At 37.3% G+C, this 26450-nt stretch overlaps 1 protein-coding gene across 3 annotated transcripts in view; it reads right to left on the bottom strand.

Annotated features, from left to right (window-relative positions):
• The window catches only part of TOPBP1 (DNA topoisomerase II binding protein 1), a 72803-nt gene extending 47296 nt beyond the window's left edge, over positions 1–25507 (bottom strand). The window contains exons 1-10 of one of the 3 annotated variants that reach the window (XM_043474378.1): positions 25339–25507; positions 24607–24697; positions 22621–22755; positions 20834–20977; positions 17445–17626; positions 16015–16211; positions 14127–14306; positions 13228–13394; positions 6036–6199; positions 5638–5888 (exon numbers count right to left, since the gene is read on the bottom strand). In XM_043474378.1, the coding sequence (XP_043330313.1) occupies positions 5638–5888; positions 6036–6199; positions 13228–13394; positions 14127–14306; positions 16015–16211; positions 17445–17626; positions 20834–20977; positions 22621–22755; positions 24607–24690 (1504 nt within the window). In that variant the 5' untranslated portion in view covers positions 24691–24697; positions 25339–25507. Of the gene's footprint in view, positions 1–5637; positions 5889–6035; positions 6200–13227; positions 13395–14126; positions 14307–16014; positions 16212–17444; positions 17627–20833; positions 20978–21763; positions 21928–22620; positions 22756–24606; positions 24698–25338 lie in introns of those variants that run through there. The other 2 variants (XM_043474379.1, XM_043474380.1) reach the window with 2 other exon arrangements.
• Positions 25508–26450: the final 943 nt, after the last annotated feature.

Below are 26450 nucleotides of genomic sequence, written 5' to 3'. Positions count from 1 at the left end.
CATAAGTTGAATATATTAATGAGTGTATGTGTAGAGGGTATGGTTGGTAGTGATGCTAAAGATAAATGTTATAAGGTTCTTATATTATTCACAAGACAAAAATTCTGATTAATTTTAAATTTTAAGCTATAATGTACATTAGATTTTCAAGGGTAAACACTGAAAACATAAAATAGTATATATAAGCTTCCAAATCAGTAGAGGGAAAGATGCAGGATTGGGAGTGTCATCAGGGGAAGGAAAAGGCAAGCTCAACCCATCCAAAAGATAAAAATGTTAAAAAATATTTAGAATTACTTTGGTGACTGATGCAAAGAATAGACTCATTAGAAAAGACCCTGAAGCTGGGAAAAATTGAAGGCAAAAAGAGAAAGGCGCAGCAGAGGATGAGATGGTTAGATAGCATCACTGACTTAATGGATACGAGTGTGAGCAGGAGACAGTGAATGACAAGAAAGCCTGGAGTGCTACAGTCCATGGGGTGGCAAAGAGTCAGACACCACTTTGCAAGTGAGTAACAATAACAAATTACAAAAATGCTACATAAAAGATCTTTTGGGACTTCCTTGGTGGTAAAGTAGAGAAGAATCCGCCTCCCAAAGCAGGGGACATGGATCTGACTCCCAGTCTGGGAAGATTACACATGCTGCGGGCAACTAAAGTCCATGTGCCACAACTACTGAGCCCATGCCACAACTACGAGAACCCAAGTGCTCTAGAGCCTGTGCTCCACAGAAGAAGTCACTGTAAGGAGAAGCCCATGCACTGCAACGAGAAGCCTGTGCACTGCAAAGAGAGTAGCCCTTGCCCTCCAACGAGAGCAATCCTGTGTGTAGCAACGAAGACCCAGTGCGATCAAAATATAAAATAAAATATCTTTTGAAATACAACTACTTGAGTGAGTACTTTCAGAGAAATCTATTGACATACTTAGATAAAAAGACTACCAAAAAAAAAAAAGAGAAAGCAAATCATGCAACTCAAGAAATCAGAAGGAAAAAAAGAATTTATGAATCAAAAGTTAGTTCGCTAAAAAGACTAATAAAATTAGCCATTAAGCTTCCTAGAAAACCCAGCTTACAAAAATTGATTCAGAAAAAAACAGAACTGAACAGTTTTATATCCATTAAGTGAATTAGTACTATAAAATTTTCCTACAAAGAAACACTAGGCCCAAATAGACAGATGAGTTTTATCACACATTCAAGGATAGGGAACCCCAATGTTACGCAAACACTGAGATTTTTAAAAAAAGGAAAAAATAACCCCCCAATCTACCACAAACTCTGAGATTTTTTAAAAAATGAAGAATAATCCCCCAATCCATTTTATCAATTAGTTAACAAAATCCAAAAAAGATAACAGAAAAAGGAAAAGTATAGGCCAGTATCACACTGAATAGATAAAAGCCTAAATCAAATATTAGCAAACTAAATATAGTAATGTGTAAAAAAGATGAATATATCACATCTAGAATTTAAACTTGATTTAACAATATAAAATTTACTAATACAATTTATCACACCAAAAAGGAAAAACCATATGATAATTCCAATGAGCAGAGGAAAAGTATGTAATACCCAAATTAAAGCCCTAAAGAAGAATAAAAACAAAACTTTTATAAGGAAACGTATGAGAAAGTTTCATGACTAGCTTTGGTAGTGATTTCTTAATTATGAGACCAAAAACACAGGGAATGAGGAAAAAACAGATAAATTGGACTTCATCACAATTAAAACTATCGTCTACCAAAGAACACAATGTGAAAAGGCTACCCAAAGAAGGGGGAAAATATATACAAATAAAATAACTGATAAGAGATCAATATTCAGAATATATAAAGAACTCCTACCACTCAGGAACAAAAAAAAAGTCAGCCCAATTGAAAAAAACATTTCTCCAAAGAAAATATATAGATGGCCAATAAAAGCAGGAAATGATGCACAACATCACTAATCAGGGAAATGAAAATCAAAACCACCAGTGAGATATCACTTCAAGTCCGTTAGGATGACTTGTATTATGAAAAAAAAAAGGAAATACAGTATGTTCTAAGGATGTAGAAAAACGAATCTTTGTGCACAGCTGGTGAGGATGCAAAGTAGTTCAGCATTTGGAAAACAGCAAGGTGGTTTCCCAAAAAGTTAAACATAGAATTCCCATATGACATCAATTCCACTTCTGAGACTATGTCTAAAAGAACTGAAAGCAGGGACTTGAACAGATATCTGTACACCAATGTTCACAGCACCATAATTTACAACAGCCAAAGGTAGAGATAACTCAAATGTCCATCAACAGAAAATGGAACAATTTCAACATACAATGGAGTACTATTCAACTTTAATAAGGAATCATATTCTGACACATGCTAAAACATGACTTTGAGGACATAATGCTAAGTGAAATAAGCCAGACACAAAAGGTACTGTCTTGAGTCCATGTATTTGAGCTACCTAGAATAGTCAAATTCATAGAGACAGAAATATAATGGTGGTTGCCAGGAAATGGGTTGAAGGAGGACTACAGAGTTACTGCTTAAGGCCTATAAAGTTTTAGTTTGGGAAGATAAAGTTCTGGCATGGATGGTAATGATAGTGGCAAAACTATGTGAATATAATTAATACCACTAAACTGTATATCTAAGGACGGTTAGAATGGTAAATTTCATGTCAGGCATATTTTACCACAATTTTTAAAAAACTCAATACCCAAAATGTTCTTATTCAAAATGTTTTATTCTTATATACCAGTAAAATATAATTTTAAGAACTAAAATATCAAATGAACAGACACAAAACACAAAAAATTAGGGATAGTTGTAACACAGCATGTCTAGTATCTTATGACTCCAGTTATACTTTACTGAAAAACATAAACTGTATGCTGATATTCTATATTCATGGATAGGAAGATCTTTTCATTGTAAAGATGTCAATCCTGCTCCAAATAATAAATTAATTCAATACAATCCCAACCAAATTCCCATACAGATTTATTCAAACTGACAAACTAATTTTAAAAATTTATATAGAAGCAAAAGTCCAAGAATAGGTAAGAAACATTTGTAAAGAAAACTGGAGAGCCTTGACATTTCAGATACCAAAACATATTACAAAGGCTATTAAAATAAGATGGTTTATCAGTGAAGTATCTCAATGGAACAAAATAAAAAGCCTAAACCTAGATCCCCATTTAACAGACCCTTAATAAATGACAGGGGCAACAGGGCAAATTAGTAGAGAAAGGATGGCCTATTCAAAAAAGTTTGAGAATAAGTGGTTATTTACACTGATAATTTGAATGCTTCTTAACAAATGCAAAAATCAATCCCATGTGGGCTGAAGATGAAATATGAAAAAGCAAAACCTTAAGACTTTTAAAATACAACTTTATGGCTTTCAGATAGGAAAACTTACATAAAACAGAAAAGCACAAACCACAAAATAATGGTTTAAAAAACCTACTTTACAGGAAACTCAAACAGGGGCTCTGTATCAACCTAGAGGGGTGGGATTGGGAGGGAAATGGGAGGGGATATATGTACACCTATGGCTGAATCATGTCGAGGTTTGACAGAAAACAGCAAAACTCTGTAAAGCAATTATCCTTCAATAAAAAATAAATAAATTAAAAAAAATTATAACCAAATAATACTCAAAAAGATGCTCTACCTTATTAGCAATGTTATAAAATTAAAACTACAATGAGATCCCACTCTACACCCATCAAATAAATAAGAATTTCAAGTCTTATGAGAAATACTAAATGTTGAAAGGATGTGCAACAACAGGAACCCTTACTACTGTTCTAGTATAAAGTGGTAAACTAAAACATTCCAGAAAGCAATACACTTTATGTAAGTAAGTGGAAGACATACTTATCCCAGGAATCAGCCATCCCACCCTAGAGAAATTCTTGCTCACGTGCACAGAGATACACATAAGAACAATTTCACCAGTACTGTTATTAGACAACAAAACAAAAAAAACACAATAAAAATCTCCTCAGGAAGGGCAATAGATAAACTATGGAATGTTCATATACCAGTGTGATATATTCATAACCAGTTACTAGGATGAGATGAGTATCTTGCATGTTTAGGGTAGGGTAGCAAAAGAGTACATATCATATATGATTTATGTAAGTTAAAATACACACAAAACAAAACAGTGTGTATATTACTTACAGATATATATATGTTATAAACTACTAAGAAAATGAGGAGGGAGTCACAGGAGAATTTTGACCAAGCAGAATATCCTATAGTTTTTAAACAGTTAGATTAGTAGTATATGGTTATTTGTTAAATTGTTCTTTATATCTTTTTGGATGTATTAAATACTTTATAATAAAAGTTTTTAAAAAGTAGAAATGCTGTTCACAACTTTTCACTGGCAATTATGTTTAGCACACTGAGAAGACTACATCCTGAGACAGTAGTCTACAGTGCATTATACTCATTAAAGCCACAATTACAAACTAAGAGGCATTTGTTATAAGCTTAAAATACCTTGTGAAAAATACCTTGCTGGACTGGATGAAGCACAAGCTAGAATCAAGATTTCCAGGAGAAATACCAATAACCTCAGATATGCAGATGATACTACCCTTATGGCAGAAAGCAAAGAGGAACTAAAGAGACTCTTGATGAAAGTGGAACAGGAGAGTGAAAAGGCTGGCTTAAAACTCAACATTCAAAAAACTAAGATCATGGCAGCTGGTCCCATCACTTCACGGCCAGTAGGTGGGGAAACAATAGAAACAGTGAGAGACTTTATTTTCTTGGCTCCAAAATCTCTGCAGATGGTGACTGCAGCCATGAAATTAAAAGATACTTGCTCTTTGGAAGAAAAGCTATGACCAACCTAGACAGCATATAAAAAAGCAGAGACATTACCAAAGGTCCGTGTAGTCAAAGCTATGGTTTTTCCAGTAGTCATGTATGGATGTTGAGAGTTGGACCATAAAAAGAGTGCCAGAGAATTGATGCTTTTGAACTGTGCGGTTAGAGAAGACTCTTGAGAGTCCCTTGGACTGAAAGGAGAACAAACCAGTCAATTCTAAAGGAAATCAGTCCTGAATATTCATTGGGAAGACTGATGCTGAAATTCCAACCCTTTGGCCACCTGATGAGAAGAACTGACTCATTGGAAAAGACCCTGATGCTGAGAAAGATTGAAGGTGGGAGGAAAAGGGGATGACAGACAATGAGATGGCTGGATGGCATCACCAACTCGATGAACATGAGTTTGAGCAAGCTCCACGAGTTGGTGATGGAGAAGGAAGCCTGGCATACTGCAGTCCATGAAGTTGCAGAGTCGAACACAACTGAGCATCTGAACTGAACTGACCCTGTAACAAACTCAGGATGTTACAAACACACAAACCAAGTGACTGTATTTAAAAACCGAACCCAAGAGGTACAGATGAATTGAAGAGAAAAGAGGGACTCAGAAAGTCTAGAATCTTTTAGCCTTGCCAGGTTAAAAAAAAAAAAAGTAACACAAATAAAACTTCAAGGGAAGAAAGAGGCTAGTATGACCTAAATTCTATAGGAACTGGCAGAAATCACATAAGTATGTATTCTGCTACCAAAATATTTAATGAATGTTAACACTGGTCACTCTTTCTTACCTACTGTTGAGTTATTAGTCTGATATTGAGAGAGTAGATCTTCATCAGCTTGCTCATGCTTTTCCTCAGGAGCAAAGTCATTCTTAGAGAAGCTGCTGTTCTTCCTTTTTAAAAGGGCTGTTTTGCTTTCAGGTTGATCTGAAACTGGAATTTCCACTGGCTGGTAGTTAACATGGATATATGGCTCTTCAGGAAGCATATAACCTTTACTAAAACACTCTAGCAACCATTTTGCTCCCACTACATGAGGCCTACAAAAACAGTACAGTTATATATTAGATTAAACTATAAATACCATTATCCCATGTGCCATGCAGTTTCCATAACTGCCAGGATATGCAATTTTAAGAAAAATCATTACAGAGTAGAAATTGCTTTGAATTAAAAACCAACAAAACCTGTGGGCTGATTTATCCCAAAACTGCTTCAATTCATCATCATCATCTCCCACAATAACATGAGTTACATCTTCATTGAGCTGATTAAAACGAACTCCACCTCCACTGTTAATAAGTCTTCTCAGTTTATCTAGCTTTCTGCCATTAAAACCACAAAGATAGATCTGCAATGAAAAAAAAAACTTGGCTTTAGATTAACACATTTAAAATGGCCTATTTCTCTCAATAGCAATCTATTTATTTAAAGTGTGTAGTATCTAAACCCATTGTGTGTAAATAAGGCAACCTTTATATTTACATTTTAAGTACATTAAGAAGTATATTCTGAAACTTTGATTTCTAAAGAATCTAAAATTTTATCACTTCTTCACAATCCCATAACATTATTACCCATTACTGATAAGTACTGTGGCTTTAAATAAAATAGAAACAAGAATAATTCAAATATCTTTTGAATATTAGTGCACAACAATTTCTAAAATGTAGGTAGCTTCTTAAACTGGTCTTACTGCTTATAAATTTCAAAGTAATTACAGAAATAAACTGGAGTTAAATATGTGAATTCAGAAAATCTAGGTTTAAATTTTGGGTCAGCTGCCAATGATTGACCACACAACCACTTCAGCATACTAGGCTTTTTTTTGGTGGTGTGGGTCTTCGTTGCTGCGCGAGGGCTTTCTTTAGTTGGGACAGGTGGATGCTACTCTCTAGAGAGCATGTGCAGGTTTCTCAATGCAGTGGCGTCTCTTTTTGCAGGGAATGGGCTCAGAGGGCGTGTGGGCTCAGCAGCTGTGACACGCATGCTTAGTTGCCTGACGGCGTGGGAATCCTCAGGGTGAGAGCGTGCTCAGTTTGTGTCCGAATCTTTTCGACTCTATGGACTCTATGTAGCCTGCCAGGCTCGCTCCTCTGTCTATGGGATTTTACTGGCAACAATACTGGAGTCGGTTGCCATTTCCTACTTCAGGTGATCTTCCCAACGAGGGATCAAACCCTCGTCTCCTGCGCTGCAGGTGAATTTTTTACTGCTGAGTCACTGAAGAATCTTCCCAGACCAGGGATCAAACCTGTGTACTCTGCATTGGGAGGCGGATTCTTAATGATTGGACTACCAAGCAAGTCCAACTTACACTATTTAAACCAATTTTCTTCCTTTTATGCTGAAATACAGTTTTCATAGTTGATTAAACAAAAAAAAAATTAGGTCAAAGAGCTAAGCACAATGCTTTGAGGATGAAACATATTCAGTAACTTATTTTTAACTATCAATAATGTACACATGTAAGATTCGAGAGTTGGACTATAAGAAAGCTGAGCACCGAAGAACTGATGCTTTTGAACTGTGGTGTTGGAGAAGACTCTTGAGAGTTCCTTGGACTGCAAGGAGATCCAATCAGTCAATCCTAAAGGAAATCAGTCCTGAATATTCACTGGAAGGACTGATGGTGAAGCTGAAACTCCAATACTTTGGCCACTTGATGCAAAAAGCTGACATTTGAAAAGACCCTGATGCTGGAAAAGATTGAGGGTAGGAGGAGAAGGGGACGACAGAGGATGAGATGGTTGGATGGCATCACCAACTTGATGGAATGAGCTTGAGCAAGCTCCAGGAGTTGGTGATGGACAGGGAAGCCTGGAGTGCTGCAGTCCATGGGGTTGCAAAGAGTCAGACACGACTGAGTGACTGAACTGAACTGATGTACACATATATATGCGGAGTGAATAAATGAATTTGTTAGCTGCTCAGTCCTGTCTGACCCTCTGTGACCCTATGGACTGTAGCCCATCAGGCTCCTCTGTCCATGGGATCTTCCAGGCAAGAATACTATAGTGGGCTGCCATTTCCCTCTCCAGGGGATCTTTCTGACCCAGGGATCGAACCTGGGTCTCCCACATTGCAAGCAGATTTTTTCACCTTTTGAGTCACCAGGAAAGCATGCCAGATTGGATGAATCAGAAACTGGAATCAAGACTGCCGGGAGAAATATCAACCTCAGATATGCAGATGACACCACTCTAATGGCAAAAAATGAAGAGAAACTAAAAAGCCTCTTAATGAAAGTAAAACAGGAGAGTGAAAAAGTCGACATGAAACTCAATGTTCAAAAAATTATGATAATTGCACCTGGTCCCAGCACTTCATAATAAACAGATGGGGAAACAATGGAAACAGTGAAAATTTTATTTTCTTGGGCTCCAAAATCACTGTTGAGAGTGATTGAAGCCATAAAATTAAAAGACACTTGCTCCTTGGAAGGAAAGCTATGACAAACCTAGACAGTGTATTAAAAAGCAGAAATATCACTTTACCCACAATGGTGCGCATAGTCAAAGCTATGGTTTTTCCAGCAGTCATGTATGGATATGAGACCATAAAGAAACTTTAGCACCAAAGAACTGATGATTTCAAATTGTGGTGCTGGAGAAGACTCTTGAGAGCCCCATGGACTGCAAGGAGATCAAATCAGTCAATCCTAAGGGAAATCAACTCTGAATATTCATCGGAAGGACTGTTGCTGAAGCTCCAATACTTTGGCCACCTGATGTGAAGAACTGAATCACTGGAAAAGACCCTGATTCTGGGAAAGACTGAAGAGAAGGAAAAGGGGCAGCAGAGGACGAGCTGGTTGGATAGCATCACTGACTTAATGGACACAGATCTGAACAAACTCCAGGAGATAGTGAAGAACAAGGGAACCTGGTGTGCTGCAGTCCATGAGGTCACAGAGTCAGACAACTTAGTGACTGAACAACCACCACCACCTATGTTTTTTGTGGCAAAGACAGGGTTTCATATATATATATATATATGTATGTATGTATGTAAACCAATTTCTGACAAAATGTGGTCCACTGGAGAAGGGAATGGCAAACCACTTCAGTATTCTTGCCTTGAGAACCCCATGAACAGTATGAAAAGGCAAAAAGGACACTGAAAGATGAACTCCCCAAGTCAGTAGGCATCCAAAATGCTACTGGAGATCAGTGGAGAAATAGCTCCAGAAAGAATGAAGAGAGGGAGCCAAAGCAAAAACAACACCCAGTTGTGGATGTGACTGGTGACAAAAGCAAGGTCTGATGCTGTAAACAACAATATTGCATAGGAACCTGGAATGTCAGGTCAGTGAATCAAGGCAAACTGGAAGTCGTCAAACAGGAGACGGCAAGAGTGAATGTTGATATTTTAGGAATCAGCGAACTAAAATGGGCTGGAATGGGTGAATTTAACTCAGATGACCATTATATCTACTACTGTGGGCAAGAATCCCTTAGAAGAAATGGCATAGCCATTATATTCAACAAAAGTGTCTGAAGTGCAGTACTTGGATGCAATCTCAAAAATGACAGAAAGATCTCTGTTTATTTCCAACGTAAACCATTCAATGTCATAGTAATCCAAGTCTATGCCCCAACCAGTAATGCTGAAGAACCTGAAGCTGAACAGTTCTATGAAGACCTACAAGACCTTCTAGAACTAACACCCCAGAACAATGTCCTTTTCATTATAGGGGACTGGAATGCAAAAGTAGGAAGTCAAGAAATACCTGGAATAATGGGCAAATTTGGCCTTGGAGTACAGAATGAAGCAGGGCAAAGGCTATTAGAGTTTTGCCAAGTTAACGCACTGGTCATAGTAAAAACCCTCTTCCAACAACACAAGAGAAGACTCTACACATGGACATCACCAGACGGTCAACACCGAAATTCAGATTGATTATATTCTTTGCAGCCAAAGATGGAGAAGCTCTATACAGTCAGCAAAACAAGACCAGGAGCTGACTGTGGCTCAGATCATAAACTCCTTATTGCCAAATTCAGAATAAAATTGAAGAAAGTAGGGAAAACCAGTAGACCATTCAGGTATGACCTAAATCAAATCCCTTCTGATTATACAGTGGAAGCGAGAAATAGATTTAAGGGACTAGATCTGATAGACAGAGTGCCTGATGAACTATGGATGGAGGTTCCTGAAACTGTACAGGAGACAGGGATTAAGACCATCCCCAAGAAAAAGAAATGCAAAACAGCAAAATGAATGAGGAGGCCTTACAAATAGCTGAGAAAAGAAAACAAGTGAAAAGCAAAGGAGAAAAGGAAAGATATACCCATTTGAATGCAGAGTTCCAAAGGAGAGTAAGGAGAGAGAAGAAAGCCTTCCTCAGTGATCAGTGCAAAGAAATAGAGGAAAACAATAGAATGGGAAATACTAGAGATCTCTTCAAGAAAATTAGAGATACCAAGGGAACATTTCATGCAAAGATGGGCACAATAAAGGACAGAAATGGTATGGACCTAACAGAAGCAGAAGATATTAAGAAGAGGTAGCAAGAATACACAGAAGAACAGTACAAAAAAGATCTTCACAACCCAGATAATCATGATGGTGTGACCACCCACCTAGAGCCAAACATCCTGGAATGTGAAGTCAAGTGGGCCTTAGAAAGCATCACTACGATCAAAGCAAGTGGAGGTGATGGAATTCCAGTTGAGCTATTTCAAATCCTGAAAGACGATGCTGTGAAAGTGCTGCAGTCGATATGCCAGCAAATTTGGAAAACTCAGCAGTGTCCACAGGACTGGAAAAGGTCAGTTTTCATTCTAATCCCAAAGAAAGGCAATTCCAAAGAATGCTCAAACTACCACACAATTGCACTCATCTCACACGCTAGCAAAGTAATGCTCAAAATTCTCCAAGCCAGGCTTCAACAATATGTGAACCGTGAACTTCCTGATGTTCAAGCTGGTTTTAGAAAAGGCAGAGGAACCAGAGATCAAATTGCCAACACATGCTCGATCATCGAAAAAGCAAGAGAGTTCCAGAAAAACATCTATTTCTGTTTTATTGACTATGCCAAAGCCTTTGACTGTGTGGATCACAATAAACTGCGGAAAATTCTAAAAGAGATGGGAATACCAGACAATCTGACCTGCCTCTTGAGAAACCTGTATGCAGGTCAGGAAGCAAGTTAGAACTGGACATGGAAAAACAGACTGCTTCCAAACAGGAAAAGGGAGTACATCAAGGCTGTATTTTGCTTATTTAACTTATATGCAGAGTACATCATGACAGAGTACATATCGACTGCAGCACTTTCACACTGGGCTGTATGAAACACAACCTGGAATCAAGATTGCCAGGAGAAATATCAATAACCTCAGATATGCAGATGACACCACCCTTATGGCAGAAAGAGAAGAACTGAAGAGCCTCTTAATGAAAGTGAAAGAGGAGAGTGAAAAAGTTGGCTTAAAGCTCAACATTCAGAAAACTAAGATCATGGCATCCGTTTCCACCCCTTCATGGCAAATAGATGGGGAAACAGTGTCAGACTTTATTTTTGGGGGCTCCAAAATCACTGCAGATGGTGACTGCAGCCATGAAATTAAAAGACGCTTACTCCTTGGAAGTAAAGTTATGACCAACCTAGACAGCATATTAAAAAGTAGAGACATCACTTTGTCAACAAAGGTCTGTCTAGTCAAGGCTATGGTTTTTCCAGTAGTCATGTATGGATGTGAGAGTTGGAGTATAAAGAAAGCTGAGCGCCAAAGAATTGATGCTTTTGAAATGTGGTGTTGGAGAAGACTTTTGAGAGTCCTTTGGACTTCAAGGAGATCCAACCAGTCCATCCTAAAGAGATCAGTCCTGAGTGTTCACTGGAAGAACTGATGTTGAAGCTGAAACTCCAAAACTTTGGCCACCTGATGTGAAGAGCTGACACAGTGGAAAAGACCCTGATGCTGGGAAAGATTGAAGGCAGGAGGAGAAGGGGATGACAGACGATGAGATGACTGGATGGCATCACTGACTCAATGGACATGAGTTTGGGTAAACTCCAGGAGTTGGTGATGGACAGGGAGGCCTGGCATTTTGCGGTCCATGGGGACACAGAGAGTCGAACATGACTGAGCAACTGAACTGAACTGAAACCAATTCAATCAATATTACTATATTTTATCTTCTTCATCTCTATTTTATGAAATGGATCTTTAAAAAATGTCTTAATCTATTCCAAACTGCATTTATATTCCAAACTAAATAACCTCCATCACTAGATTACATTTTAACAAAAATGAGTAATCATACATTTCCTATAAGAATAATTAAGTCACATCCACAATTAGTAGAGTGTAGATAAAAGATTGCATGACACCTCCTATTCCATTAATAAACTGTTAAGTTTTAAAAGTATAGAAAGGAAAGTAATTTGCCCAATATTCTGAAGAATAAAAAAAGAAAGTTAAGTCTTTGCTACTCTGCACATCAGTGCATAACCTATTCATTCTACAAGCAAGAAATATACTAAGTATTTAGTTCTAAAAGATATATATGATGTTCCCATCAAGGCATTTATTAGTCAGTTACTCAAGACACTAAAAAATTAAATAGCCCAAGAGATATTAAATAAAGTGGTATACCTAATCTTTAGAAATACAGGCTTGAAATAGATGGCTAGTTACTTACTGTCTGTGAGATTCTGGACAAGAACTTTAATCCTCTGAGTTTCAGCCTCAATAATATCCATTTTAGAGTTATTTGTGGGAATTATATGGGATTATATACGACATACTAACATGTATATGAAATAATTAGCACAGTGTCTCACTTATTATAAACAATACATGACAGTTATAAATAAAAATCCATTAAGTGGTTCAGAAACTAAATGATCTCAAAATACAGTAGATGGGACTTCCCTGGGGGTCCAGTGGTTAAGAATCCATACTGCTAATGCAGGGGACAGGGATTCGATCCCTGGTCTAGAAAGATCCACATGCCACAGAGTGAGCAACTCTATTCACCCCAAACACTGAACCCCTGTGCCACAGGGGCTGTGCTACAATGAAGCACAGCCCGTGCTCGAAGAATCAGAGAACGCCTGAGCACAGCAATGAAGACCCAATGCAGTCAAAAAAACCCCACAGTACATGGGAAGATTAAGGCAGTTAGGAGGGTTCAAAGAAGATTTGAAAAATGATATGAACTTTAATGGATGACAAATGAAGGTACATCCCACGCAAAGAGACCCTAATAGCTAAAAGACAAACATGGCCTAATGAGTGCATCTGCTTAGCTTGAGTGGTGGGCTTCTGTAGGTAAGGAGCAAGCCCAACTCTGAAGGGTCTTCAGAGTGAAGCTACAAGTACCAACATGTATTATCACTTAGTGCTTTGCATAATAAAGACATACCCGACAACCATCTAATAAATCTTCAGGTGCCTGAAATGCACTGATATCCAAATTTTCCAGATTTTCAATTGTAGGTTCCAGTTTGCTACTAACTGAATTACATATTGATTCATTTACGCAGCTTGCATTGATGTTGGAAATATGGCTGACATCTGAAAGAGTACGACCTACATATTAAAAACAAAGATGCATAAATTTATGGAAATAAAATAACTGATTACATATTTTCCTATAGATAAACTTTTCTTATACCACAAGAGCCATGAACAATTTCTAAAGTAAAATTCAAATGGTTTTAATGAAATCTTGGGGGTCAAGTATGAAAATGGAAAATGAATCTAATTAAGGTTCATTTTAATGAAAATATACTTAATATATTCTCTTAATAGTGACTGGCTTCCAATAAAAATCTGAAGTTGCTGACTTCAAGGTCCAGGAAGGTTATATTTGAAAAAAAATTGGTAACATTTGTTATATTGCCAACAACAAGTATATATGGTACTTCCAAAACAGAAATGGTTTTTAAATTTTATATGAATATAGATGATTTATAACAACTGTGGCAAACTAATAAAGAAATGCGACTAATATCCACATGCCAGTCAAGTTTTATAAACTTAATTCTCTAATTTTAAGTCTTTATTAATATTCTTAATTTCTTTAACCATCTTGTGCATTATATAAGGATATGATAGAAAGTAGGTATTCATTAGAAAATGAAATAGCAGAAGTTCTGGACTTTTTAAATATAATTTGGTTGTTTTATTATAAAATTATACCTGGAAACAAAGCAGGAAAAGATAACAATTCCCTACTGTATCTCATCGATCCTATTAACAAATCAATTCTTACACAGAAAAATGTCTTAAAAATGACTGTTTAATCCCAAAGAGACTTACTGTCAATTGTGTTGATCTGGCCAGTAGGAGTTGAAGTATCAGGCATACTCTTTGTTTCTGATCTAGGCTCTGTCTTGTACACGGATTCATCCTGACAAAAACCTTTCTCAACACTGTCAAAAAACCATTGTGTGGTCACACAGTGTACATTCCATCTTTTGGCACATTCATATTTTTGACCTATCATGTCAAATAAAAAAGAGAGAAATGCAAGCCATTAAAATCTATCTTTGCAGAAATATTTATATGAAAGCTTATGAAAAAAATTCACCTGAAACAAAATGAAAATTACCAGCAATTACTCTTACTTTTAAACAGTATGCTATACAGTGTATTAAAAGGCAATATATTAGGTTACTATCCAATTATATTTTCTGTGTGTTGTGTAAATACACATGCTATGTGAGGGGGTTTATGTTTTACAAAACTGCAGACAGAAGGCATTAGTGGGGTAACTGAAGTAATATTTCTGAGTACAGCTTCGATCATTTAAATTCTTTAAACCAGCTTCTTAATCTGTAACATGTGGATAACTCACAGAATTAAGTGGTTTTATGCTTTTCATTTTAAACTAATTACTATGTATATATACACAGATATATTTATGTGTATATATACTTTAACTCCTACTTAATACAAGTATTTAAATTGCTCTGACACCCTGAAGAAGCCGTTCTATCTAGAGCATTTACTGCTCAGGAGATTCTGACCCTCAGTTTCATACTATAAGGAATATGGGTTAAGGGATAACTATATTTATAATTTATAGAGATATACGAGGATGAATAAGCTTAGATGGAAACAAAGGTGACATGATACAATAAAACATTTTGGAAAGTAGTTTCAAAATACATATTTCTAATATAAAACATAAAAACAATTTTTTTTCCCATTAAAGTTGTTCACAATCACACCTAGGAAGAAAAAAACAACTCTGATGTCTATGTGTAGGTAAAAAGAGACAGTAAAAATGTTAATAAAATTCTGTTCTCATCAACTTTTATATATTTTAAGACAACTGGTAAAAATATTCTCCAGAATAGTTATGATGGTTATAGAATGCCAAAATTGATTGCATTTTAAGGAACCCCTTTTCCTGGTAATATATTTTTCTTTTAGCAGTTCCATGTTCTTCAAGGTGTATCTTCAAGTTAAAACTTGCAGTTTACTCAGTAAGGTTAACTCATTCAATTAAAAATGAAGCCAAGCCTTTAAAACTCACTATTAGAGGGCTTTCCAGATGGCTCGTGGTGAAGAATCTACCTGCCAATGCAGGAGACACAGGTTCAATCCCTAGTCCAGGAAGATCCCACATGCTGTGAAGCAACTAAACCTGTGAACCATAACTATTAAGCCTATGCTCTAGAGCCCGGGAACTGCAACTACTAAAGCCCACATACCGTGGACCCCATGCCAGTTAACTAGAGAAGCCCCTCCAACTAGAAAGCAGCCCTTACTTGCTGCAACTCGAGAAAAGCCTGTGCATCAACAAAGAACCAGTAGAGCCAAAAATAAATAAATAAATAAAATTATTTTATTAAAATTACCATTAGATAAAAAAATATCAGCTTTTGTGTTAAACTCATCTAAATCTTTCATCTTTCGAGTACTGGGTGGCTGTGTGGGGACTTAAAAAAAAAAAGAAAAAAACCCAAAAGACCAGGCAATAAGTTTAGATAAAACACCCCTGGAAATTCTTATTCTTTAATATTTATTCAATGATCTGGACCAGTCTGTAATTTTTCTAGATTATAAACAAAACTATCTTTGCAAGAAAAAAGAAATGTGCATGTTTATGAAATATCAGAAGTAAAAGGTATTCTAGAATGATCTCAAAATGATGAATACTAGAAAATATTGCATTCATCTATTTGTGAAACAGTTTTACCTTTTGGTTCTTGCACAATGAGATGTGTACACTCATTCATTTTCAATTGTCCCATGTACTGTCCTCCATGCTTTACTGTGAGCTGCTGAACTGATTTCCTGTCTAAGGTACACAAGCCAGTCACACAGATTATGCAACCAAGAAAAATAGGACACTTGAAGTCTTCCATGTTTATATCAGTATATCTAGCTATTTTCCTGGGGAAAATGAACCAAAAAAAAAAAAAAAAACCACAAAAACCCATAAATTAAGATATCAAAACACCAGACAGTTTAAATTTTATCTGAAGAATGACAAACAACAGAAATAACACTAATGCTTTCTTCATTTTTTAGGAATTTAATCAATATTAAGGGAAACTGACAAGCACACTTAAAATTATATTAACTGCTCATCTAGCTCAAACCATGTCTCTAAGAAAATTAATGCTTCAGAGTTTCAAATAAAACTGTTTTAAGGGAAAATATATATATATTTCAGTAACTATAAATCCATGCCAGTCAAAGAAGTGCATTTTCCAAACTTATAAGTCTAAATTTCTAACTAAAAACTCAAAGGGTCTTTGGTTGCCTACTAGAAAAACAGACTTTTAATCCTTTCGCTATACTATACAAATAATAAGCAAAGATTTTCAGCAGAATGCCAACAAAAATACCATCATTCTGCTGCCCTGGTAGGCAGATGTGCTGATCAAACAGGCTAGGAATGGGGATGCCAACATAGAGACATGTTTAAAATATGCTGGATGGTGCTGAAAGGAAGACTGGAAAATGTCTACTTAATTTAAACAGTGGTAACTAAATACTTATTGGTTGTTAATCTAATTCTAAGGGAAACTCAATTCTATCTTTTGAAATAGGCTCTAAGCTCTATGAGGCCAGGGATGCTGTCTTGTTTTGCTCTCCAGTTATATCTAATGCCTAGCTCAGGACAGGTACATAAAATGGGTTAAATTAACATTTACTGAATAATTACATCTCAGTGAATGGCTTATATATGTTTACATTCAACCTTAAATATGTCCCTTTTGGGAGGAAATACAAATACCAAAGTGGCTAAAATTTATTCTCCATCCTAACATGAGGGCATGGTATTGAAGGCTAATGCAACATAAAAGTTACAGTTGCCACACAGATTCTCTCAACTATTCTATCATTCTTCACTGCTGAAAACAATTTTATTATCAAAGAATTTCTTATCTTGTAGCTAATGCTAAGTCCATAGCCCAGTCTACCTAACAACTTATATCTTGATAATAAGAACTTATAGATTATCTTTTGTTTTCATTAGAGAAAAGAGTAATGATCCAATTTTTGTCCCAAAATAACAAATCCATAGGGGATACCATAAAAACTCCCCTATGAAAACCCATAATATGCCAAAATGATAACATTTATTCAAATCTAGAAAATATCTAAAATATCTCTTACTTCTCCTGTGACTTCTCCCAAAGTGTTTTTATCCAAGAAGGAAGCAAAATAGGTTTCTTTAGGTTTGCAGCAACTAAGTATTTTTTACTACCAACTTCTCCGGCAATAAGGTGAGTTACTGATATGTTAAGGTCTCTGTATACGCGTCCACCCATCATTTGTACATATTTATGAACTTCTTCCTGTAGCCCCAAAAGAAAATTATTAATACAGAAACAAACAATATTTCTTCCATTTTTAAATACACTGTCCCATAAACATTGTTTGTTGTTGTTAGCTTGAACACACAAATACTTCTCATCACTACAAGTTAAATATTCATGAAGTTACTCTTTAGAAGATAAAGTATACATTTTAGAATTACCTTTATGCACATTATTTTCCTATGTTTATCTTTTGCAACTCCATGAATTTAATTATCTTGCTTCTACAGTGAACACTATATACTTTAATATACTATGAAGGACTGATGTTGAAGCTGAAACTCCAATACGTTGGCCACCTGATGCGAAGAGCTAACTCATTTGAAAAGACCCTGATGCTGGGAGAGATTGAAGGCAGAAGGAGAAGGGGACAACAGAGGATGAAATGGTTGGATGGCATCACCGATTCAACGGACTTGAGTTTTGGGTAAATACCGGGAGTTGGTGATGGACAGGGAGCCCTGGTGTGCTGCAGTCCATGGGGTCACAAAGAGTTGGACACAACTGAGTGACTGAACTGAACTGATGCACATACTTAAAAATACACAAATTACATATAGAATATATGAAAAATGAATGTAAATCTCAGAATCCTTTTTTAAAAGATTAACTATGGTGGAAAAAAGTGACTCAAAGACAAACTCATTGATTATACAGAGAAAAAAGTGAGTTTCCTTTTTAAATCAAAACAAAAAACTTTAAGTAGTCAGTTTGCAATGAAAGAGTCCACTGCATTCAATTTTGAAGAGAAAGCCTTTGACAAAATTCAATATCCATTTATGCTTGCTTCAGAAAGCAAGCCCAGAAGGAACATATCTCAACATAATAAAAGCCATATATGATAAGCCCACAGCAAACATTACCCTCAATGGTGAAAAACTGACAGCATTTCCCTTAAAGTCAAGAACGAGACAAGGGTGTCCACTCTCACCACTACTATTCAACGGTTTTGGAAGTTTTAGCCATAGCAATCGAGAAGAAAAAGGAATAAAAGGAATCCAGATTGGAAAAAGAAGTAAAACTCTCACTGTTTGAAGATGACATGATCCTCTACATAGAAAAGCCCCACCAGAAAATTACTAGAGCTAATCAATGAATACAGTAAAGTTGGAGGATGTAAAATTAACACACTGAAATCCCCTGCATTCCTATATACTAACAATGAGAAAACAGAAAGAGAAATTAAGGAAACAATTCCATTCACCATTGCAACAAAAGAATAAAATACTTAGGAATAAATCTACCTAAAGAAACAAAAGACCTATATATAGAAAACTATAAAACACTGATGAAAGAAATCAAAGATGACACAAATAGATGGAGAAGTATACCATGTTCATGGATTAGAAGAATCAATAATAGTGAAAATGAGTGTATTACCCAAAGCAATCTATAGATTCAATGTAATTGCTATCAAGCTACCAACGGTATTTTTCAGAGAACTAGAACAAATAATTTCAAAATTTGTATGGAAATACAAAAAAACCTCGAATAGCCAAAGCAATCTTGAGAAAGAAGAACAGAACTGGAGGAATTAACTTGCCTGAGTTCAGACTATACTACAAAGCTACCGTCATCAAGACAGTATGGTCCTGACACAAAGACAGAAATATAGATCAATGGAACAAAATAGAAAGTCCAGAGATAAATCACTCACTACATTGGAGAAAAGATAGTCTCCATTGTATACGTATGGGAAAACTGGTCAATTACATGTAAAGGAATGAAACTAGAACACTTTCTAACACCATACACAAAAATAAACTCAAAATGGATTAAAGATCTAAATGTAAGACCAGAAACTATAAAACTCCTAGAGGAAAACATAGGCAAAACACTCTGACATAAATCACAGCAGGATCCTCTATGATCCACCTCCCAGAGTAACGGAAATAAAAGCAAAAATAAACAAATGGGACCTAATTAAACTTAAGCTTTTACACAACAAAGGAAACTACAAGCAAGGTGAAAAAACAGCCTTCAGAATGGGAGAATAGCAAATGAAGCAACTGACAAAGAATTAATCTCAAAAATATACAAGCAGCTCCTGCAGCTCAATTCCAGAAAAATAAACGACCCAATCAAAAAATGGGCCAAAGAACTAAACAGACATTTCTCCAAAGAAGACATACAGATGGCTAACAAACACATGAAAAGATGCTCAACATCACTCATTATCAGAGAAATGCAAATCAAAACCACTATGAGGTACCATCTCAGGAAGGTCAGAATGGCTGCTATCCAAAAGTCTACAAACAATAAATGCTGGAGAGGGTGTGGAGAAAAGGGAACCCTCTTATACTGTTGGTGGGAATGCAAACTAGTACAGCCACTATGGAGAACAGTGTGGAGATTCCTTAAAAAACTGGAAATAGAACTGCCATACAACCCAGCAATCCCACTGTTGAGCATACACACTGAGGTAACCAGAATTGAAAGAGACACGTGTACCCCAATGTTCACTGCAGCACTGTTTACAATAGCCAGGACATGGAAGCAACCTAGATGTCCATCAGCAGATGAATGGATAAGAAAGCTGTGGTACATATACACAATGGAATATTACTCAGATTTTAAAAGAATGCATTTGAATCAGTTCTAATGAGGTGGATGAAACTGGAGCCTATTATACAGAGTGAAGTAAGTCAGAAAGAAAAACACCGATACAGTATATTAATGCATATATACGGAATTTAGAAAGATGGTAATGATGACCCTATATGCAAGACAGCAAAAGAGACACAGATGTAAAGAACAGACTTTTGGACTCTGTGGGAGAAGGCGAAGGTGAGATGATTTGAGAGAATAGCATTGAAACAGTATATTACCATACGTGAAACAGATCGCCAGCCCAGGTTTGAGGCACGAGACAGGGTGCTCAGGGCTGGTGCACTGGGATGACCCTGAGGGATGGGATGGGGAGGGAGGAGGAGGGGGGTTCAGGATGGGAAATGCATGTACACCCATGGCTGACTCAGGTCAATGTATGGCAAATACTACTACAATATTGTAAAGTAATGAGCCTCCAATTAAAAAAAAAAAAAAAGATATACAATGTCATCTAGACTCTGTTACATGTCATAAACACCAAATGCAAGGTCTTTCAAAACATCCCCTACACAGTGACAAATTAAATGTGCAAATATATATTGACCATGATATTTCACTCAATATGGCAATACTTACCCTTTTGTCTTTTTCCAGGCTTGTACAAGACACGATTACATCAGACATAACCATGTTATAAACTGGATGTTCAGCTCTTGGGACACATCGCTGGTGGTGCATACAAAATACGACTACTTGAGGACCAACAATTCTGCAACCAAGCTACAAAATCAAGGAAAGTTTATTAAGTAGGAAAAGACTTCCAGTTTTAGAAAACTATATTTTGTAATACTGTATTTACCAATTCTTTAGAGAAGTTGATCACCGCAGAAAACCCACCAAATTGTTAAAAAAACAAACACACGTTATATAATTTCTCAGACATACCACACATTAACACACAAGCAAATCAAACAGTGCAGGCTATCAAAAGAAATTAGCTCCAAAAGTTATACTCACTCAAAATTGCCATTCAAATTTCAATCTCTGAAACAAACACAATCTTAGCAATAGGGGATACAAGTAACAGCCTTATGCCATAATAAGTAGGAAACATCTACCTTTACTTTTCAAAAGAAGCACCCAGCCAATGAGGCAGTTAAGTGTAAGAACCCAAATAATTCCCCTGTAAAATGCCTATTATGCTACAAAAAAGCATAATCCTAGGTAGTTTCTACATTTGTCTTTTTAAACACTGCTCACAACTCAATGTTTTTCCAAGGAAGGCCCACAGAAACTTCTCCTAAGGTATCACTTTCATTGCTAACTGAGAGAAGTAACAATCTTGCTCAACATCAGCACATCCAGGCCAGACTAAAAAGCCTACAGTTGCCTAAGTTACCAAAGCATAACTGATGCAAATGTCTACAGGGTAAATGTTCATTTCTATCTTTTTGATCAGTCATAAGAAAACTGAGTATTCAATGCTATTGATTCTATCTCAAGAGCGGTGTTATTTCCAAAAGGAGGGTAAGACCAATAATGCTTTTGGCAAACATGGACACAGACCTTTCATATACTGTATAGTACTGCATCTAGCTACTCTTCTATATTTTCTTCTCCTTCAAACAAGAGTCACTTCTTTGTAATTTGGATGGAATTATAGCCAGTTTACTTTTATTTCAATGCTTCTCTCTTGTCCAGACACCAAAAAAGTAATGAGTCAGTAGACTCTAGAATCAACAAAAAGAAATAAGATGGCTCAATGGTATATTAGCAATGGTCATCCCCAAAATGCTTCCTTTTAGCATATAATTTTTCATACCCTATACAAAGCACAGGTACTAAAATTCAAGAGCACACAGTAAAGACAGTAAGTAAACAAGGAAGTCTTTTCTTACTCTACAATCAAACTGAGTTTAAGTACATTAGAACTTCATCAAAAAATACTTCACTACTATAGGGTTAAATTATACTAAGTGAGGTTAAATTCCCTGAAATATAAAAATCACATATTAAGCAAAGTCTGTTCTGTGCTGTGCTTAGTCGTTCAGTCATATCTGACTCTTTGTGACTCCATGGACTGTAGCCCGCCAGGCTCCTCTGTCCATGGGGATTCTCCAGGTAAGAATACTGGAGTGGGTTGCCATGCCCTCCTGCATGGGATCTTCACAACCTAGGGATCAAACCCAGATCTCCTGCACAGCAGGTGGATTCTTTACTGTCTGAGCCACCAGGGAAGCCCAACCAAAGCCTACTGGAACATAATTACCCTTTAAAAATACTATTCTGGTCTTTCAAAACCAAAAGATTCCTCTCAAGTCATAATTTACAAAACACATCATGACCAGTAAAGAACTTATGTCCATTGCAGCAAAAACAAACCAAAAACACTACCTGAAAGAATACACTAGAAATTAGCAAACCTTTTTGAGATGATCAAAGGCATCACCACTAAAGGGATCACAGATATACAGTGATCTATCATTCTCCTTTATTTTCAATGCCTCTTCTTCTGTAATAATCTGAAGATATTCTTTTGATTGGAACTCTTTTATTGACTGAAAGAAAAAAATAATGCATATGAAATTATTCACCTGTATTTATGTCCTGTGAACTCTTATCTTCAAAATCTATCTCAAATCCAGCCTTCTTCCTATCAAAAGGAACCATCATCTCTCACTTGGCCTGTGCAGGAGTCTCCAAAGGGGTTTCTTCTCATCCTTTGCCCTAAATCTATTCTCCACACAGCAGCTACGAATTTTTTCAACAATACAAATCAGGTCATGTCACTCTGCGCAAAACTTCCAGCAGCTTCCCACCACACTCAGAATAAAATCCTCATTTCTTACAATCACCTACAAGACCAGAGTCTGGCCCTTGCCTGTTTCTGTCTCCCCATGCTTACTTCTTTTTTTTTCTTCATTTATTTTTATTAGTTGGAGGCTAATTACTTTACAATATTGTTACTTCTTCCTCTAATCCCTTTGACTCACTCTTCTCTAGCCACTCCTGCTTTCTTTCCAGGCTTAGAACAAGCTAAGCATGACCTCATTTAGAGGTTTTGCTTTTTCCTCCCACTACCTGGAATATTCTTCCCCCAGGACTTCACCTGACTTATCTCACTTCAACCACATCTGCTCACATGTCACTTCCTCAGAGATGCTTTTCCTGGTCACATGTCTCTAAAATATTCTTTCCCCATTTTATGAAGAAAAATAACATAGATGTAGTAATATGTATACTAGCATATATAATATATATAATATATATACATACATACACACTGTTTTTCTCTCTCTCCCTTGTAAGAATGAAAGTTTCATGATCTATCTTGTTTAGCAACAGATCCTGGCTCCCAATAAGCACTCAAATATTTCCTTAACAAATTTTGAAGTCCTTTCTTACTCTCTGAAGCAAACTTTAACATTCATCCCACATCTCCTGTTCACACTACACTACAGCCACAATAAAGCAGGATAGACACTGCAAGCACCTTCCCAGGGCCTGTGTATGATTATTTCCTCTGCCTGAAACTGAAACCTTCCCCACATATTCACACGGCTATTTATCTCACCTCCTTCAAGTGTCTGCAAATATCAACTTCTCCACAGAGAATATCACACTATATTTAAAATAAACTGTAAACTTCCCTTCTTCCTTAACATCTTCTGGAATGCTTTAACTTGTTTCACATTTCTCCTCCCATAGCACTTTGCACCTTTAACATACTATATAGTTTACACATTTATATATCTGACTAGTTTATTTCCTATAGCTAGAATAGAATGTAAACTGAGAAAGTATGGATCTTTGCCTGCTCTCATCATCTCATCACTGTGTATCCCAAGTATTTGAACAGTGCTTATCAGATTTGCTGAATGAATGAACTTTAAAGACAAACCTGCTACAAGTGTTTCTTAAATACATAAGATCTTGTTAAAAAGTAGATTCCAATTGATAAGTCTGAGTTGGGGTCCAATTTCTCAGGCCATGGTGATGCTACTAGGGGAGACACTCACTACCCCTACATCCTCCCACATAAAACTATATAATAAAACATACTTTTAACAATTAACAACAACAAAAACAAAAAATGAAGTGTAACCAATATAGGACTGCCTCAAGTTTTTTCAACACACAAAGGTCTATGGTTAGTAGACAAAAGAAAACTACTTAATTTCTAAGAATAGTATGTCCATCACTTTCAATATAAATGTCATTAAAGATTTCAAGCTCCCCAAAATACATGATATACTAATATCAAAAGTGTGTTAACAATGAGATATCTACAAATGTAGAGTAAAACTTATGAAAATAAAATAACCATGACTAAGACATAAAAGGCCTAAGTCAAAAACACTAGAAACAAGAAAATGAATTCACAGCAAGACATTGTCAAGTAGTCTTACCTCAAGAGCTTTAAAAAAACATTCAGAATTGTCTGAAGACTTTAAAAACTTCACAAAAAACGGTTCTTTTTCATTTTTGGACATTTCTGAACTGCCAAAATAAAGGAACCATTAACAAGAGCAAAACACATTACATATAAAGTTAAATGTTTAAAGCACCTACTTTTCTGCGCAGGTAAGAATGCCGAAGTACAAACATTCTGCTCTTGCCCATGAATTCGTACATTATGGTTTGTAAGAAACAGTGGAATGTGAACAAAATCAAGGGAAAAGATGACAACAACCAATCTTCGTAAATCAAAATAAGAAATTAATGTTGCTAAACTGAATTCATCGAGGACCTTTGCTCTGGAGCTCTAAAGTCTCCTAAGCCGATGGTCATTCAATTTCATTTTGCTTGAGAATGCTCAGAACGAATAGGTCCCTGAGGTCATCTGCGGCCCTCGAGATAGGTTAAGCCCTCAGTAAACGAATTTTGAATATAAACATGAAAGCCAGCCATCCAAGTCAGGGCCCTAAAAGGCCAGATGCTCCCGCTTCCCAGCTGCCAGGGAAAAGTCCGATTATCAGTCCAGCCCCAGTCACTAGCTCTCCGGTGTCCCATCCACCGGTCCGGGGACCGGTTACAAAGTCCGGAATCCAGGGCCCCTAAGGCCAGAGGCGGCGTCGAAGACCCCTCCCACCCCCGCGAGTTGGGGAGGGAGCTGGGTGCTCACTCTGAGCTTTACTCACCTCAGTGGAGCCTGGGGATCTCCGGGCGGCGAGTGGGGGGCCGCGCGGCGCGCGGGACTGCGGCTGGGGTCGGGCGCCAGCCCGGCGCACACCCGCCGCACCCGGCGGAGCCCCCAACCAAAGCAAACGCAGACCCGGAAGTTGCCGAACCGCGAACCGACTTTCGCGCCAACTGCGCGGTCGCGCCCGCCCCTTCCGGCGGAAGTGACGCTACCACAGCTGCAGCGGCGGGGCGGGGAGGGCGGAGACGAAAGAAAGCGGCGGTGGTGGTTGGCTCCGACCCGGAGGCCAAGGTGTTCCAGGAAGGCTGTGGCAGAAGCTTCGGCTCAGGAGCTGGAAGGGCGGGTCTTGCCTTTGCGGGAAACTGGCCAAGCGCCGAGGGCTAGGGCTTTGGGGCGGCGGGTCAGAGGTATCTTAGAGCAGGAGTTCGCAACTCCAGGGCCAGGAGAGGTTAGTGGTGGAAGCGGAGCCGCTTCCCGTTTCTCGCGTTGCCGCCTGAACCGCCGAGCTCCCCCTGTCCTGGGAAAAATTGTCTTCTAGTAAACTGGTCCCTAGTGACAAAAAATGTTGGGGACTGATGCCTCAGAGCAGACCCTAACATCTCAAAAAATAGGTAAAAGAGGGTTTCTTTAATAAATACTTTATGCCGAGAAACTATATGTTATCGAAAACAACTCTGGAAGGCAAATACTGATTTGCATTTTACAGATGTAAAAACTGAGGCTTAGGGAAATTAAATGAAGTGTTCAAGGTCACAGTAAGTGGTAGAAGTTTAAGACTGCACCCAAGTCTTTTTGACTCCATGGACTGGTGGACTGGATTATTTTCTTCCAGTATAGCCCAAATGTGTTCACCAGCTACAACAGCCAAGGGTCTAAAGGAAAGAAAGACGTCAGGATGACGTGAATTACACACCTGGTGCGTAGGGGGTCTTTGCCAACTTCAGTAGTGCCCTCTCTGGGACTAACACCCCATTCTCCCACCTTGAGCATCTCATTTTTTTCTCTGTAGCTTCCCAAGTGTTGGGCAGATTGTGGGATGAAACCTAATGTTCAAATGGCAAAGGTAATGGGGAGAGGAGGTGAAATAGGATTAGGATCTCTGGCTTGTTG

The sequence above is a fragment of the Cervus canadensis genome, chromosome 7 (genome assembly GCF_019320065.1).
Source record: "Cervus canadensis isolate Bull #8, Minnesota chromosome 7, ASM1932006v1, whole genome shotgun sequence".
NCBI lineage: Eukaryota > Metazoa > Chordata > Mammalia > Artiodactyla > Cervidae > Cervus > Cervus canadensis.
This window is presented reverse-complemented; position numbering and strand designations above follow the sequence as displayed.